This window comes from Vulpes lagopus, chromosome 9 (genome assembly GCF_018345385.1).
Source record: "Vulpes lagopus strain Blue_001 chromosome 9, ASM1834538v1, whole genome shotgun sequence".
NCBI classification, from domain to species: Eukaryota; Metazoa; Chordata; class Mammalia; order Carnivora; family Canidae; genus Vulpes; species Vulpes lagopus.
Genome location: NC_054832.1, coordinates 29,716,979 through 29,735,820, shown reverse-complemented (window position 1 = coordinate 29,735,820; position 18,842 = coordinate 29,716,979). Strand labels below are relative to the sequence as shown.

Sequence of the window (18,842 nt, the reverse complement as noted above, 5' to 3'; positions counted from 1 at the left end):
TATTCTATATTTATAGACATCATGTAAATATAGAAATGATATAGCTACTTTTGGAAAACCACCAGCTCTTCTTTGTATAACCCGACAGCTATAAATTATAATGTAGTATGTGTCTGTTGTATATTTGCTTATAACTGGAAGGCTTAGAAATGAAGCAGCTATAAATCAATTCCCACAAAAATAAAAATTTGGTCAAATAATGTCCCAGCATCAAGCAATAAATCAAAGGGAACGAATGTTTTCATAAATATATAGTTTTGTTGATGAGAATGGAATGTGTTTTAAATAATTTAAATATCAAGAAGAGAGGCAATAACAGGTAAACTTAGGTAGCAATTTAGTATATATCCTGTTCTAACCGTACTTTACACATTTTACCTAATTTAATCCTTAAAACACAGCCCTACAGACAGATAATACTGTTACCTCCATATCACAGATTAGGAACAGAGCCTGAGAGAGAGAATTTGTCCCAGGCTACCCTGGAACTCAAGGCAGTGTGGCTCTAAAATCTCTGCTCCTGGGTCCCCTGGATGGCTCAGTCAAGTGTCTGACTCTTCATTTTGGCTCAAGTCACAATTTCAGGGTCATGGGATCAAGCCACACATTAGGCCCTATGCTCAGCATGGAGTCTGCTTAAGATTCTCACTCTCCCTCTGCCCCTCCCCAGCTTGTGCATGCTCTCTTCTCAAATCATCGTTTTTAAAAAGATCTACTCCTAACCACTCTAGTGTAATTTATACCCATCCAGTTCCTAGATATAGTTACTAATATTGGTTTTTAAAAACTTTGCCTTTTTTTTTTAAGGATTATTTGAGGGTAGAGTATTGCTTTTTTCCCTAAATGTATGGCTAAAGAAAACTTCCACAAAGAATAATTTTGAACTTTTTTAATGCACGAAAAGATCATCTCAGAAACAGAACAGATACTGACTTTTTAACGATGAAGCATTATATAAAGAAGCCCCCTCCCCACTTAGTAAATAGGAATATAGTGTAAATAGATTGAAAGGAGGTGAAAACTTTAGGATTCAATGCAAATCCTAAAGTAGTATACAACATTCATATATGGCTTCTTATCTCATAGCAATAGTATTCTCATAATGATGTATATGACATTCATACTTACTGGTAAGATGCTTTTGACTCAAAAGTTAAACAAAAATGGTGGAGAGGTAGTTTTGCCAATGCAAGGTGAGAAAAAAGGCTTTACCTTGCTTTTTTTCCCTTAAACATCTGTAACCATTTCACTTTGTTCTAATTTTCTTCTGAATTAGTCAAGACAACAATGATGCTTTTAGAAGCCAATTTCAAAACCCTCTAGGAATGGATTCCGCCAACTACACAATGATGTTTTTGAAACAACTCCTCTGAAAGTCCCCTGGAAGGCTCCACAGTGTTCTTCTGTCTTGGAAAGGTTACTGATTTTGGCTCCAAGAAGACCTGTTAAGATCTGACCAGCAGTTATAGGGATCCATTCCTATTTTCTCCTCAAATTCTATGCATGGTCTCATGATGGTAATTTCTACAGTGACCCAAGAATATTGTTATGTTCCCTGTCATGGTAAGTCAGGGATGGCTTTAAATAAGTGTGTGTGTGTGTGTGTGTGTGTGTGTGTGTGTGTGTATAATAAAGTTTGGAACAAAAGTTTGAAAAATTCTCTAGCTAGGCAGTGAGACAGCATGATGAGTACTAGAAGGGACTTCATGTCATTCCTCATGTTTTCAATTGTGTTTCATAAAGTCCTCACATCTCAGATGGAAAGGGAGTTTCCGCTTCTGCCTGTCACATGCTTTATCTGCATGAGGAGACAGAGTGGGGAAGGTCTATTGATATTCAAATTCTTTGACACTGGTCATTTGAGCCTATGTACAAACTAGCTTATCCTATTTTTTACAAAGGGAAATAAGCCCTCAAAAGAAAAGTTAAATGTCAAGGGGCAACAAAACATTGATCAATTCGCAAATCTAGAACAGTCATTTACTGGACAATGGTTAGGAACCACTAGAAACAAAGTGACATTAATTGGGGATGACTTGTTACACATCAGAAAGCATAAATATACAGTAAGTAGGAGGTTTATATGTTGCCCCACAGAATATGTACAAGGTGGAGCTACTGTGAGGCTGAGCAGGAATTCCTGGGACCATACCTCCAGCTCAAAGCGGATCTCCGCATACATTTATCCTTGCAAATGCACAATGTGAGAAATCAAGGTTGCCAGTGAAATAGCACTTTGCCTGCTGAGTGTCTTCTTCCCCACAAATATGCACAAGTCTGTTCTCCAGTGGTGTCTGTGGCCTCACAGCTCTTGCCCCTCCATGGTGCCACGATCTCTCAGTAGCACATGGAGCCAAGGCATACGCTGGACCCCTACTTCTGCTTCCACTGGTTTGTAAGCTCCTGCCTTCACAGTCTCCAGATGCAAATCAAAGCATAAATAACAGGCCACGCTCGTGGCTCCTCCATTCACAAGGTTACTAGGAACAGATACTGGTCAAAGCAGCGCAAGTGCCACATGCCAGTGTCCAGGAGTGGAGAGTAGCTTTGTGCACTTTTGCAAAAATACCCCCCCACAAAAAAAAAAAATCTACCCTACATGTCTTTTATTTTACTGATTAGCCCTGTCTGTAGCTAGGAAGACACTGTGTTGCTCCTGGGCTCTTTCTATCAGCTTCCTCTTCTTTTTCTTGTTCTTCTTCTCCTTTGCCTTTGGGGCTCTCTTTCCTACAATGGGGGAAAGAGAAAGAAATGAAGACACGTCAGAAAAGAAAACACAAAACATTAAGACCTTTACACAAAGCCCATCTGGAAAACATCACCTATGGAAAAAGCAGCCTCAAAGAGAAAATTGTTCACATTAATTTTGACGGAATAATAATAATTTACTAAATTGGATATGCTGTCTAAAACAGAGACTGATCTTCCTGTTATAGGGAACTGGCATATTTAAAAACCTCTCAGCGGCCTGATCAGTCTTGCAAATATCATCCTGCCACAAAAATTCCATTTATCCCCTCCGACTTATAACAATACTACCCTTTACTAGACATCTTTACATCTTTCTCCTGCTCCACATGTTGGTGGGTCGAAAGAAAATAAGCATCTATCTACAGTAAATATACCAGAAGTTTCAAACTCCCTTCTCCCTGTCCCCACCCCCAGGAGAAAAAAAAAAAAGTCTTGCTTCAAACATTATTCCTTCCCTGCTCTCCAAAGGCCCGCATATGAAATGACATAGGTGGAATACTTCTTTGTTTTCTATAAAAATTCATGAGGACACCATTCCTTATGTGGCTTATGGCCTCTTATACAAATCTTCTAGACCAGTTATTCTGATTATTGTGAGCAAGAAAAATTCTGGTTTGTCCCAAAGACCTGGCAATAGGTGTCTTACTACCAGAAGATCATGCCACCACATAAGTCTATTCTCCTCTTTGCCTCCACCATCAAGAAGACAGACCATTAGCTAAATCGTTGAGATTTGTCTCCATCAGGAGTTTTTTTAATATAACTCTCCCTTTGCCTCCACTGTATTTCACTTCTTGGATCTTGTGGTGGTGGTCCATAGTTTTTACAACATCTCAACATTTCAAATATGTATACCAAAGATCGTGAGAGAAAAAAAAAATTAGGTTCTAAACCCACAGGAATCATGGGAATTTTAGGACAGAAAAGAGCTTAAAGGTCACTGAGTTGTGCAGAAATTAAGTCATCACCATACACCTTCAGAAGAGAAAGATTCTTCCCTCAACAGACTGTCAACTCTCCTACTTCCATTTTAATTGTGTAGTCCTACATAACTTCTCTCTTTGGTGAAGTACAGCTCTTAGATATTATAGTAATCGGTACCACAAATAGGACATTCAGTTCTAACACATGCTTTCCATCCTTCCAAGACCCTTTATCACAGGGACATAGCTGGCCAGCTTTTCAGTTGAGACAATGGAGGTGGCAGCTGAGGTAAGAAAAGGGAAAGAAACAGACCAGAAGTTAGGGATCTAGATCCATGCCTTAGGAAAGCAGAATCATACTAGATTACAAGAGTCTAGAAGATTTCTAAACAAGGGAGGGATTTCTCATTTTGTTTGGGATGGAAAACCGTCACATGGTTGGCACATAGTTGACAGTTAACAAGTGTTTGCAGAGTAAAACTTTATCACAAGATAAAGAATAATTTTAATAGGACACTAAAGCAAAATAATCAGAATATAATCATGCCCTCACAGTAAATTATGACAGCCCCTGAAGTTAATTTCTGGTTCTTATTAAACTCTAGCATTAGTGTTACAATGGTATCTTGCCATCTTTAAACATAGTTAATCCTACCCAATGAAACCATAGTCCAAACCATCATTAATCAAAGAAGTGGTAAAGTTACTTTAGATATAATGAGACACACACCTAATGAAGACAGAGAGAGGAACTACTTAACATAAAATTTCATATTTTAAAAGATGCTTCAATTATAAAATTTTTAAAGATTTCCCTAGCTCTATATTTTCTTTAAACAAACAACAAAAACTTTAGTTAAAATCACTGCTGACTACATTGTAAAAATGAGCTGATGTTTAATTTATTCAAAGCCTGGAGTTTCTTTTAAAAGCAAATTGAAATTGAGTAAATGGAAAAATAATATTACTAGATGTTTAAATGTGTTAAGATAAAAATATGCTGAGTATTTGTTCAAGAAATCTATTCACATTCATCATTTCAATTTTTCATGTGAAAAATGTACAGTACTTTCGCTAACAGAAAAATCTATGCTAAATAACTGGAAATTCTTATTTTAAGAGAGGGTCAATTTCATGCCACTTACCTAATATATCATTCTGATGTAATCGTCAATATCAAATGGTCCTCGGGTTTGCTGGCTGACATAATATAGTGTGATAGGAAAGTTATTCAATATTTGCATTAAAGAGTTCATAGTGTGGCCAAAATTTCAGCAATGCTTCTGGAAACTTACATAAAATAAGTTTTCAAGTTGTACAACTATTCCACTGGCAATAAGTTATATGGTACTGGTTTCAACTAAAGATGTTTGGGAGACCTAATTACAACCCTAAAAATTTTCCTCAGAAGTCTCTTTTGAATGACATCTCTGTGCTATTGGTTCATTGCTTGGTTTTGTTTCTGGTCAGCCCCATTTCTCATGTAGGATACATCGCAAATACCAAAGAATTAAGATGGTTAGCCAAGATTTGACCACAGATAGGCCTAAATTAACTGAAAATATTTTGTGGTCCATAGTAGACTATTTTGACTTAAAACCCAACTCAAGGTAATAAAAAAAATACTAAAATAAAACCTAAGGTATAAAAAAGATCTTGTACATATTTTCTTCTGAACTCTATTAAGATTTTCAAACCTAAGAAATTGGTAAAATTAAAGCTAACAGAAAATACAAGTATGTTTGATCTATACATTTGAAAATAAGTTATATTGGACATTCAAGTGTGCTAACTTCTGTTTGTTTCTTTACACCTATGGCTGTTTAGATTAGACTTGGAGAATGCCTTCTAGACTTTCAGATTATTTCACATTCTTAAGCACATTCACCCCGTACAGGAAGCATTTAAAGGCAAGTATGATGCCAGTCACCCTAAGAGAAATTGAATTCATGGGTTTAGCTTTCTTTTTAGCTCACAAGTGACAGCCTGGAAACTATACTCCCAAGATCAGCAGAAAAAGGTTTGAGTTTAATGAGGACATTATCAGCCTCCAGCTATATCCAACTTTAATCACAAATTTGCATATCTTTGTCCTGAGTGCTTTAAGAATAGTGGCCTTGACAAATCACTGGTCAATCTCTTCAGCACAGTTCTATGGATGCAAGATGACTGGCTCAGATGTTACAGTTGTTAAGGAAAGCAATAGGGTTTAGTAGAGAAAGGCAGAAGGAAAGGGAGCTGATAGGTAAGCGAGGTCTTGTAACTAAGAGGTTTGTTGAGGCATCATACTTGTGACCCTCAGTTTTTACATTTATAGAATGAAAATGCTTGATCCTTTTTCACCAGAAAGTTGTATAAAATGTCATGAGCAAGACAAGATCATCATCAAAACAAAGTTAGAAAGATATCATCAAAACCACGCTCTAACCAACACAATTATATTGATTTGCACACATGTGGAAATGGTCCAACAGGATAACCTATCAACTCTTCTACAGAGAAAGGTGAACAGTCCCTTATGGAAATACTCCTAACGGCCAGCTGTAGATGACTGCTATTAGAAATAGGATAGATTATTTTCAACCAAGATATCAGGCAGACTCACAAATTACATGAAGCTGTGAAAATATGGACTCCACTGCCAAGCAGGCACGAATTTCATTCTTTCCTAAGCCCCAAAGTTGAGGAAAGTCTTCAAAAGGTTTTTCCCCTCACTAGTTTAGGTAAGTTTTTTCATAATTGGGATCAATGATTCTTGTGCATCTATCAGTGAGGCACAAAGGTTATGTAGGGTTTCCAGTAAAGAAGGACAAACATTATATGGTCTCATTCATTTGGGGAATATAAATAATAGTGAAAGGGAATAGAAGGGAAGGGAGAAGAAATGGGTAGGAAATATCAGAAAGGGAGACAGAACATGAAGACTCCAAATTCTGGGAAACAAACTAGGGGTGGTGGAAGGGGAGGAGGGCGGGGGGTGGGGGTGAATGGGTGACAGGCACTGAGGAGGGCACTTGACGGGATGAGCACTGGGTGTTATTCTGTATGTTGGCAAATTGAACACCAATAAAAAATAAATTTTTTATTAAAAAAAAAATATATATATATAATTCCAAAAAAAAAGATTACTAAGTGTTTTAAGGAAGACTTTCTTACAGTAAATGAAATGAGAGAATTCTGAAGAAAAAATTCAGTAGCTGTGACTACGAAACAAAAGTCCCTCCCTTTCTCTCCACACGCACACACTTGCGCACACGCACTCAGGACACACACACACACACACACACACACACACGGGAAAATAAGCCACAATTATGACAAATGTAATTTCCACTGCTAAAGCCACAACTGTGATGACAAAGGTGATCATCTGAAATCAGGACTAATTTATATTAAATTTTAATGCTATCTTTGTGATACTAACTTGAAACCTGGGTTTCACTGTATTTATGAAATTCACTAAGGAGACTTGGGGATCATTTCAGAGATTGGGTCATTCTTCAGAGCAGCTGAAATTGAGGGACAAAACCTGAAAACCACAAAGCTGGGGAATTTTGTTATATTTCAGAGGACACGACTAGATGTAGAACAGAGAAATTTGCTTCCACATCTTCACAAGGACTGAGTTGTAGACAATGAATAGCAATTTTGAGCTATTTCTCTTTCTCATATGGGCAGCTTGAGTTTGCCCAAGAATGAGTAGCAACAGAGATTTATTTATTTAAGAGTGATTGATGATTCTCTGGAAAAATGCCAGTTGGTTCCTAAATATTTTAAAAGCTCATAAAAAAACAGACAAAAGACTTAAATATAATTCTTAAGGGAAATAAAAACAGCTAATAAATATATGAAACAATTGAATCTCACAATTAAAAGTGCCAAATAAAATGAGTTGCCACTGCCAAGAATCTTAAAAGTAAAAAGTGAGAATGTGGTAAGACAGGCATCAGGATGCATTATAGAATATAAAATTGATACAGTCTTTCTAAAAGCCATCTGGCAATGTGTACAAAAGCATTAAAATATTCATAACTTTTGACTCAGATCTAGGAACTCATCCTAGGAAAATAATCTAGACTTGGACAGAGATTTATGCATAGAGATGTTTACTATAGAACTCTGAAAAATTGTAAATTACCAAAATGTCCTACTACACAATTTTTCATGACCTCTTTTTTATGATTACTGAAACAATAAGTGTTTTCTCAACTGTGAAGCATTTGTATCTTATGGTCACAGCGACTAAATTTTTTCCCCTAAGAGAAACTGCATGTCCCTAAAATTTATCATAAATAGGCATAAGAAAAAGGTTGTAAATCAAAACATTCCTCTTCCAGTGGGAAGCAGACTTTTGAGTGGTCAATCATAATTGAATCTAAGATATAAAAACTTAAGAACTACTGAACTACCTGAACACTTTTAGCATTGAGAATGGATGTTAGTTCACAAAGCTGCTTTAATCTAGAAAGGTGTCCAAGTAGGCAAATATGATGAGCATGACTGGAATCTACCACAGTATATTCTACTTAGTCTAAAATAAAAATCCTCCACTGTCTCTAACGGTTCTTAATAACATATTAATGGTTATTTTACATCAGCTGAGCCTCAGAGAAAAGAGCCTGAATAAGCAAATGAATCTGCTCTGTCTCCTTATTTACAGCACAAAGTTCTTTAATTAGTGTTCTTAGTGACATTTATCTGATTTTTAAGTAATAACATCTTTTCCACTAATAAATACTACATAGATAGAAGGGTTTCGGGGATCCCTGGGTGGCGCAGCGGTTTGGCGCCTGCCTTTGGCCCAGGGCGCAATCCTGGAGACCCGGATCGAATCCCACGTCGGGCTCCCGGTGCATGGAGCCTGCTTCTCCCTCTGCCTGTGTCTCTGCCTCTCTCTCTCTCTGTATGACTATCATAAATAAATAATAAAAAAAAATTATTAAAAAAAAAAAAAAGAAGGGTTTCAAAGGACTGACAAATCCTTCATTCAGTGACTGTCTCCTGACTCTGATCAAATTGTTTTTGAGAACAAAAGAATCTAGACACAAACCAACAAATTTTGAAGTGCTAAAAAAATAATAAGCTATATGCTGAGGAGATTTTAGTGGGCATCTTGAACTTTGAGTCATACTGTGAAAATCTTCCATGCGGTCACTTAGTCATTTCATCTTAATAAAAGAGCATGTGGGGGCAGCCCGGGTGGCTTAGCGGTTTAGCGCCACCTTCAGCCCAGGGCCTGATCCTGGAGACCCGGGATCAAGTCCCACATTGGGCTCCCTGCATGGAGCCTGCTTCTCCCTCTGCTTGTGTCTCTCTGCCTCTCTCTCTCTCTGTCTCTCATGAATAAATAAATAAATATTTAAAAAATCTATAAAAGAGCATGTGCTTCAAAGATCTACAAATAACCCAGAGATAACTCACAAGTAGTTGTTTTGCTTACAAGGGTATTTGCGGGGAGCAACAACCATCCAAAATAAAAAAACAGTTGACAGAATGGACTTCTCTAAATATGTAAACATGAAAATCATTTAGAATTCCTATGTATGTTTATGATAATTTGTAAGGAACTAATTCAATAAGCCAATTATGACTGGGTGTTACTATTTGTAAAACTTGCCACATTTTTATTGTAAAAAGAATAGTATGAAATGGCTTTGTCTATAAGACCTCTCCAATCTTCCTATATTAGGTGTCTACCTGTTTTGTCGAAAGGAAGCCCCACTTGGTTTAAAGTCTTGTTTCATGTTCAGTGTTATGAAAATGGAAGAAAAGAAAAGCTTATCCTAAAGATTACCTGAACCTTTATAAATAAGGATTCCTGGGCATGGTCTTGCAAAATTTCCCCATTTTATAGCTCTGAAGAAAAATCCCCTGCTACAGACTCCCCAAACCCTACAAACTCATTTGAAGTCACAAGGACTACAGAAAAGTAATTTGAGTCAGATCTTGGTTTCTTCCATATAATTTTGGCCATTCCATTTGATTTAATATAAACTCTTAGATATCTGGTACTTCAAAAAAATCAGTTTAAAGATAAGATTCTATGGAGTTGAAGATAGGTGAGAATAAATAAACAAGTAGAGGTGGTTTCAAAAATACCTACGGTTCTTTCATAACTAGAGTTACTGCAAAGACAGTGACGAGGTGGCAGAGACACATACTCCACAATTTCACTTGTGAGAAAATAAATATATGACTCTACCACAAGGGGGCAATAATTCACTTTTACGGTAAGGATCTCTGGTGTAAAATGCCTGCAGGGGAGCTCTGGAGCTCTCACTTCTTACTTTTAACCCCAGTTAGAGGCTTTTCTTTTTCCTTTAAAGCCAAAGATAAGCTCTATACCAAAATATCCTACTACATAATTTTTCATGACCTCTTTTTTATGATTACTGAAACAATAAGTGTTTTCTCAACTGTGAAGTATTTGTATCTTACAGTCACAGCGACTAAATTTTTTCCCCTAAGAGAAATTCCATGTCCCTAAAATTTATCATAAATAGGCATAAGGCAAAGGTTGTAAATCAAAACATTCCTCTTCTAGTGGGAAGCAGCGGACTAAAGAATGGAGAGCAAAGTCCAAGGGCAGCACAAGGAAAAGTATAACTGCACTGCTGTTGAAAAGATGTCTGAGGGTCAAGGGAACTAATAAGAAGTCAGATGAATGTGCTTTTCAAACAGTGAGTTAGGGTAAAAGCATTATTCTCACATCCAGGTTGCCATTTTATGGGGAAGTTAATACAAACAGCTCCTTTTCTCAGATCCCTTATCAATAAAAATAGAGTTGCAAAGCTAAAAATGATCTTTGTTAGATCTTCTGGTCCAGGGAGTGCCCACAGATTTAATATTAAGTATAAAAGCTGATTGTCACATGCTGATTGCTGACAAAGGGTTCTGATCATGTTGTCCTCCCAGGATGATGATCAGTTGGCCATGTTGGGGAGGGTAGAGAGACAGACTATGGCAGGTATTTGCTACCCCTACTGTAGTCCAATTCTGCTAAATGGTTAAGATACGAAGCAGATGAGGCACAGAAAACTAGAGCAACCTACCCACATTCCTACAGCTTCCTAGCAGCTGAGCTAGACTGGCAATCAGGTCTTAAGGTCTCTCTTATGTACCTTTCCAGCTTTAAAGGTCACTGGATAAGAACATAGTTTAGAGTTAATATTCAAAAGAGGGAGAAAGGTGTTAAAAGATAATATTTCTCTGAACTTCATAACTGAAAACCCTCTATGAATTGCAAAATATCATCTGTAGCCTAAGCCTTTCTGTAAATGTACACAGCATTAATTCAATGCTTACTCTTTTTCTTTTAGCAAGGTGCAACCTGGAAGTTTCTTAGGTAGGGTGATTGAGATGGTGGGCCTTCCTAATATGTGTCATGTACTACAAGCACTTTACATACATACCTTCTTAGCTGAATATTGTGAAAAACATTCAGTACTCAAACCATTCTGCTGGAATGTTTCATAGCTACATACCCTAAATTCAAGCAGAAAAATTTGCAGAAAACTATGAGGCTCATTTGGCACTCGTCAGTTAAGTCAGAAAACATCCAGTTTTCAGAGAAAATGATACAACTGATTTCATTTGATAGGACCACCAGAAAACCAGAGAAGAATTTCAAGTCCCTCCATAGCTGATTTCATACTGTACCAGAAGATACCTTTTAAGATAATTCTATTAGAATAAGAGGATTTAATACCTTCCTCTTGGTCTTCAATCAATAACCATGAAATAAAAAAAGAAGTCCAAGATACTATATTTAGGACTATCATCATATGGCAAACATTTATTTAATTTGGATTCCACACAATTTCTGTGGAACTTAAAGACATACTTACAAGTAAAATGAATTAGCCATTTCTGCTTTTTGGGTTAGAATGAGTCATCAGTCCAAGCCACTGCTCACGTAAGTAGCAAGCCTCACGTGAAGACAGCCAGCACAGGATAACATAGGAAATGCCTGTTCTGTGAAGCATCATAAGTGTATTCCCTCCCCTGCCCTCAGCACATTAGCCCTCCTTCATTAAAAAAGTCATCATCTTCTGTTGCAATTTTGTTTGCCTATATATCATGGTTACTATGCAAATAACTATAAATAGCTACACTTTAATGCCTGGTTAAACTCCTGGTCTTTCTAAATAATCAAATTGCAGATATTCATTCAAACTTAACTAAAAGAGGGATTGGAGCAAAGATATATGGACTAAATCTAAACACTGAATGTGGTAAGGAACCAAACCCACCTGGTCTTTATCATCCATCATAAAATGAACTCTCTTGCTCTTCCTGAACTCCATCCACATGGCTTCTACCCTCAACCTCAGCTTACATACTGTCTATAAAGGCAACCCTGGCCCTGAGGAAACCCCTTGACCTTTCTTTCAGCTTACCTCTCTCTTATAACTACCTCAGTCTCTTGGTTTGATTGCATATTCCCCAGAGAGGGATTCAACATACCTTGTCAAAGAGCCTTAGGATGCCTGGCCAGCCCCTAGGATGGGTCACTCTCAGGTCTAGCCTGGAGAGGGGGTGTGGGGTGGAGGGAGAATCATGTGACACTAGACTGAGCAGGCATCTAGGATACATTGTTAGGAACATTGGTTTGGGTGTAAAACCACCCTAGATTCAAAGCAGAGGTCTTCCTCTCAGAAGCTAGTGATCTTCGGTAAGTTACTTTTCTAATGCTTAGTTTACTCATTTCTAAATTGATAATATCAAAGGTACCACCTATGAGGGGCAAAGAAAATATGTGTACAGTTCCAGATACTATACCTGGCGCATGAATGTTAATTATAGTACCAGGAGGGGCCCTCGTGTGTATTATTTCTAATCCTCAAGACAGCCTGCAAGGTAGGCATTATTTCCATTCTGCCAATGAGGAAGTAAGTTTAGAGAAGTTAATAGCTCAAAATCACATAGCTCGGCAATGATTCAAACCAACATCTGGCAGATTCTAAAACCCGTACTCTTTCCACTATACTATTTGGATCCCCTGTGCCCAGCAAAATGTCTTTGATCTCATAATCATTTAAATGGTTGCTGAACAAACAAATTAATAAGTAAATAGTAGGCTGAAGAAAGGCATCAATCTTCCCAACCAGTCCCCCAGTATATCAGGGTTCCCTTGGGCCACATTGGTTTCCCACTGGGCCTGGCCTACAATGTCCAGTTCTCATATTAATTATTCCCTGGGGTAAAGGCATTTAAAGCCTCAGTTTCCTGAGGTCAAGCAACACATTTAGCATTTCCAGCTCAGTATCAACAGTGCGCCTGTGGCAAAAACCAAGGGAAGAAAACACAGGATGTTTCTTTTTCAGCTGGGAGTTGGAAGTTTAGACCTGTGGTTCCAAAAGCCAGTTCATGGGCCAGACATAGAATCCTCCAGGGAGGTTTTTTTTTTTTTAAATATAGGCTCCCTAGCCATACACTGACTCCTGAGTGAAACCTTCAAGATGGAAAATCCAGAATGGTTTTTAAGCTTCAGAAGTGATGCAGCACAAAGTTAAGATTTTATGCAAGTCTAGAGCATAGAACTCTTCGGAAAAGGACGTGGGCAAGATAAAGAACGAACTTTGGAAGAGGATGTGAGAGCACTTCAAAAATAAATGGCAACCTCCTTCCCAACTGAGCTGAGAAATAGCTTCCAAATTGTGAAATGAAGCAAACCACTCTGTGCTGGGACTCCCTTGGTTCTGTTCGTGGTGATGCCCCCAAGAATCAACAGACATCAAAGCTGCCCCTGTGTCAAAAGGAAGGTACATGCCCAGGAAAGGGGCCCCTCATCTTTATGCTCAAGCTAAGGTGTAGATCACTCACATTACATCAGACTCATTTTTCCTGTGTTTGTCTTCCAGAAACTTCCTTTATTCTACTGAGTTTCAAATTCGTTCAATTAACAAGATTGTTTTGAAAGACAATCTAGTTAGTTTGCAGAAATTCTAAATAGACAAAAAAAGAAAACAAAATTGTGACTGAAAAAATTTAAACTATTATCAAGTTGGGGGCTTCTTCCTAACTAGGCTATGGAGTTGGCACTTCAAAAACTGGAAAGAGAAGAAAAGTACTCCTCATACCAAATGACACAAATATTGTGTCAAATATTTAATAGCAGGGGTGCCTGGGTGGCTCAGTCTGTTAAGCATCAGCCTTCAGCTCAGGTCATGATCTTAGGGTCCTGGGATGGAGCCCCACACTGGGCTCCCTGCTAGGCAGAGAGTCTGCTTCTCCCTCTGCCCCTTCCCCTGCTCATGCTCTCTCCCTCTCTCTCAAAATCTTTTAAAAAATCTAATACCAGAGGTATTAAAATATTATATCTGTATTACAAGAAGGAGGCATAGTCCAAGTCTTTTTTATTTTCTTTCAGAAAGGTACTCTAAGCTTCTTCCAAATTAAATAATCATCATCCACATCATCATCATCTGGTGTTAGCTGTGTGCCAGGCACTAAGTTTTACATAGAACTCATTTAATACTAAAAATACTCCATTGAAATAGATATTATCTTTAGTCCTACGTTAAGATCACAGAGGTAAAGTAACCCAAGATGACAGAGACAGCATATGGCAGGGTTCAGATTTGGATTCAGGTAGTCCGGTCCCCAAGCTTACCCTCCTAACCATCATCCCATTCTCTCTCTCCTTCCTCTCCTCTCTCTCCCTCTCTCCTTACCTCAGTGTTATAAATGTGATGCCTGGAGAGAGAGGAGAGGAAGAAGGTCAATGTTCTAACACTCTTCCCTTTAATCAGAGACTCCCACATGCTCTATGAACAGGCCATTCACAGTAAAATGGTTGGGCCATTAAATTCATAAAATGAAGGCTGGTCCCATCATCATTTTGATACAAGACCAAGACGATAAAAGGCATTTTTTTTTTCTCAGAGAAAAATTCTTGCAGGACATGGAAAGTAAACAAGTATTTGCCAAAATGAATAGTCTCTATCTATAAGTAAAGGCTAAACAAATGTTACATTCACTGTACAATCTTTGTCAACCACCCAAGTAGCAGCAATGGATCTCAATTAGAGGGAAAATACTGGACAAGGAACTCTAAATAACATGTTCAACACACCTAATGATTATTAGAGATATCACATTACTAAGGTTTTTACAAAGTCTAAAACCTTGCTAAGTTATCTTGAATCCTAATATCTTTGTCTTTGCCAAATATTAAAAGAACAGAATGTGGGTAATTATTTTTTACAAACATCCTGGTGTTTAATAAAAAATATTTTACTCTCCAGACAAAGTAAATTTTACTGTTAAACGTATCATATAAACTAAAAATCAAAGGAAACTACTGCTCATGTACATATCCACATCCACACAGTAAATATCTGCAGTATTTCCCAAGCATTACTTCTATCACGATTTTCTAATCAGTTTTATTTAACGGAGATGTCAACGGAAAACATGAGAAACCAAATTTTACAATTAACATGAAAAAATGTAAGACCTCATGGAAACAATTTTAAAGATTTATTTATTTGTTTTAGTGGGGAGGGGCAGAAAGAAAAGGAGAGAGATTCTCAGTCTCTGCACGGAGCACAGAGCCCCACGCCAGGCTCAATCTCATGACCCTGAGATCACAGCCTGAGCTGAAAGCAAGAGTCCTTGCTTCACTCTGACACCCAGAAGCCCTGTAATGATTTTAAGTGAATCTTCATTGAATCAGAGATCCAAGAGGAGATTCATCTTCCAAATTACTATACTTACAGTAAGGATATCACCTGGAGTTCCGCTATAAAAAAAACTACATAAAGAGTATCAGTGAGCAATTATGTTTTTTAAAAAAATAATTTAAAAAAAAGACTACCTTCTCACCATCTTGGCGAAGCAGCAGGCTCAGGACCCGTGTTGAAACAGGAGCTAAACTGATCAGTGTAGTTAAGTTAAAAATTCCCATTAACAGCCGAGGAGCGCCTGGGTGGCTCAGTCAGTTAAGCAACAGGACTCCTGATTTCGGCACAGGTCATGATCTCTGGGTTTGAGCCCCACTTCAGGCTCCCTGCTGAAGATTCTCTTTCCCTCTCCCTCTGCCCCTCCCCCTGCTCACTCTTCTTTCTTCCTCTAAATAAAAATAATTTTTTTAAAAAATGCCTGTTAATGGTTGGAAGTCAGGAACACTGAAACTAGGAAACAGTGGGCAAAGCACTGCACATCCACTCTGCCCAGGTACTGCCCCTTTGCTTGGCTTTCAATAATGCAAGGCAGTCTAGCCAAATGAGGGGACTGAAAACAAAAATGTTAAAAAAAAAAAAACATTTTTAAAGGGACTTTGGGGAAAGGCTAGGAAAAGAAAGAGGTCATGTCTCACAGGGCATTAAAAAAATCTTTTAAAAAGCAGAACCACAGTCTACCTTTCACTATGTTGCTCATCAAAAGTAGATGAAGCTACAGAGCTCTAACATCATAGTAATAACTCCTTTATTAGGGAAGTCAGACACTGAGTTACTGAGATGTAAAAAAGCTTTCCTGCTTTGCCATTTTCAAAAATTAGGTAACCAGTTTTTCTGACAGTAGAAGACAGTCAGAAGACAAGGGATGATTAAGAAACTCTGGAAATCGCTTCCAATCAGTTTGATCCTAAATATAAAACTGATAAAATGTATCAGTGATAAATGGTAAGGATTCGTACTTATATTTTTATATACTCATCACCTCATAAAAAGTATCTTTAACTGCCTGAAAGCAAGCATTTTCCAAGACTATTGAAGAATTCTAAAAACCACCAAAATAGGCATGCCCAGGGCTCATCGTTTAAATGTTTTATTAAAAGCTAAATTGTAGCATAAATTAACTACTTTTTCTTTCTTTGAAAGACAACTGCAGTTATATTTTAATGACCATTCAGTTTAATCTTAAATGCTAGGTCCCTGGCAGGCAGTTTCAATAGCCATGAAATAGCCCATCCTAAAAATTCCTGTGCAGTTTCTCTGAGGTGTGTGTATGTGTATTCGTAAGCACATGTGCATCTAAAACATGGCCCTCCATAAACTGTACCTGGATATACTGTTTGAGAAAACTGTTTACTTACACTTAAATATGTATGTGTGCATCTCAGAACATAAAATTAGAGAGGAAGATTAACCATGAGAGATTCCTAACTCTGGGAAACAAAGGGTTGCCGAAGGGGAGGTGGGTAGGGGGATGGGGTAACTGGGTGACAGGCATTAAGGAGGGCACATAATGTGATGAGCACTGGGTGTTATACTATATACTATATCTTGGCAAATTGAATTTAATAAAAAAATCAAATGGAAAAAGCATAAAATTATATTTTTAGGATTATGACCAAACTATATATTTCTTAAAATATAACATTAAAAATTCTGGGGGTTTAATCATAAACTCAAAAAGAGTTGCAAAGTTATCATGGTAAAAGTTTATGATTTGGAGTCATAACTAATCAGTGCTACTTTTCTGGCTCTGACAAAAAATATTTTGCCCTGAACAGCGAAGTTTCTCCAAGGATCCAGTTTTTATGCCATAAAGTATGGAAAAACAATTCCTACTAAGGGCAGAGCAGGACTTTAGATCTCTTTCCCAGTTACTGTATTTACAAACAAACAAAATATGGATGAGGAAAGTGAAGGAGAAATAAATATTATGGCTTCCATTCAACTCAAATACAAATTTGTCTAAGGGACCATTTCATAAATATCTCATGTAGATATCACTAAGGTCACAGAATTGACAGGGAAGCATTTTATTCATGATAGGATATGATTTTCAAAGCTTTACCATAACACTACTTGTTAAAACTTAAAAGCAGATACAAAGATTACTTTGTCATAGATCCTATTCTAAGGATTTCCATTATAGAAACACTACAGAGACTAATCATAAAGAGTTTCTGAAAACTTAATCTTCTAGGGAAGTCTGCAATGGAGAGGTTACAAAAACAAAATGGCAACATTTGGATTGTCGCCATTGTGTTCTCAGCCTCAAAGTTAAGGTAAAAGACAGTTTGAGGATGTTAATATTGTATTGAAGGCTGGAAATTTGCTAAAAGAAACTTCAGGTGCTCTCATCACACATGTACAAAAGGTATAGGAATGCTAAGAGTGGGCATCCTCTCAAAAACCACACGTCCTTGGTGACTGCTGCAGGGGTCCACAGAAGCTGTGAGGGCTGTCAGGGACCTCAATAGCAGGTCCAAGTTCAGAGTCTAGGGACCAAAGCAGGCAGCATTGGTGGCTGGAGCCTGTGATGTGCACACATTTGGCCACAGGGAACCAGCTGCAGGTGCCTGGTTAGTGGCAGAGGCCAGCTGCAGACACACACATGGTGGTGGGAGCCAGGACAAAGGGCAAAGGCTAAGGCCAACTGCAGATGCCCTGGAAGCTTTGGGAGCCCTGGCTGTTAGTATGCACCCCTGTGGCTCCTGGTTCTAGTCACTGGCGCACAGAAGTAAAGGCTGGTGTAAGGAGTCAGAGTGGGTGTGGGTACACAGCTGGGGTAACTAGCTACTGGTGGATTCAGTGGTACAGGCCAGGGCTAGATCAATGATAGTGGTACAGGCCAATGACAGGAACCAGGGCTAGACCAATGACAGCTGCCAGGGCCCTGGCTGTGTGCATGCCTTCCTGAGGCTGGATGGTCCCTCTATGGGCATGCGCATAGCAGCAGAGGCCAGTGACAGAGGTTAGGCTAGAGGCACACAGGTACACAGCTAGAGGTGCGAGTGCTAGATGAGCCCAGTGGTGCAGGCCAATGAGAGGAAACAGGGCCAGATTCAGGCCCACAAACAGCTGTGGGTGCCGTGGCTATGGGCACACACTTTCATAGCTGTTCTCACCATAGGTGCACATGTGGCAATGGAGGCCAGGGATGGGCAGCAGCCCAGCAGCATTTTAGTGCATGGGGGAAGCGAGGGGCTAGCCCCAAGAGCACTCACAGCAGTGAGGGTCCCCTGGGGATGTTCTAAGCTTGTGTCTTGTGCTCACATAGCCATGGAGGCCCAGACTGGCTTTCTGTGTGGGTCCTGGGCTCTTGGCAAGGGTTTAGGGCAGGGACGGGGTAAGGACTCAGGCAGCTGGTATCAGCAAACAAATACCTGTGGGGCAAAAACTGGTGAAATTCATGAAGGGTCTGGGTGACCCTTGGTTTCCTCACTGGTGAAAGCTACTAGTGTCACCTATGGAACAGGTCACTGGGAAC

The 18,842-nt window shown here is 38.6% G+C and overlaps 1 protein-coding gene across 3 annotated transcripts in view; it reads right to left on the bottom strand.

The window, feature by feature from the left end:
- Nucleotides 1-917: 917 nt before the first annotated feature.
- Nucleotides 918-18,842, bottom strand: part of RSPO2 (R-spondin 2) — a 150,157-nt gene continuing 132,232 nt past the window's right edge. For all 3 annotated transcript variants that reach the window (XM_041769323.1, XM_041769325.1, XM_041769324.1), the window contains one exon: nt 918-2,727. In XM_041769323.1, coding sequence (XP_041625257.1) covers nt 2,612-2,727 — 116 coding nt within the window. In that variant the 3' untranslated portion in view covers nt 918-2,611. The remainder of the gene's footprint in view (nt 2,728-18,842) is intronic.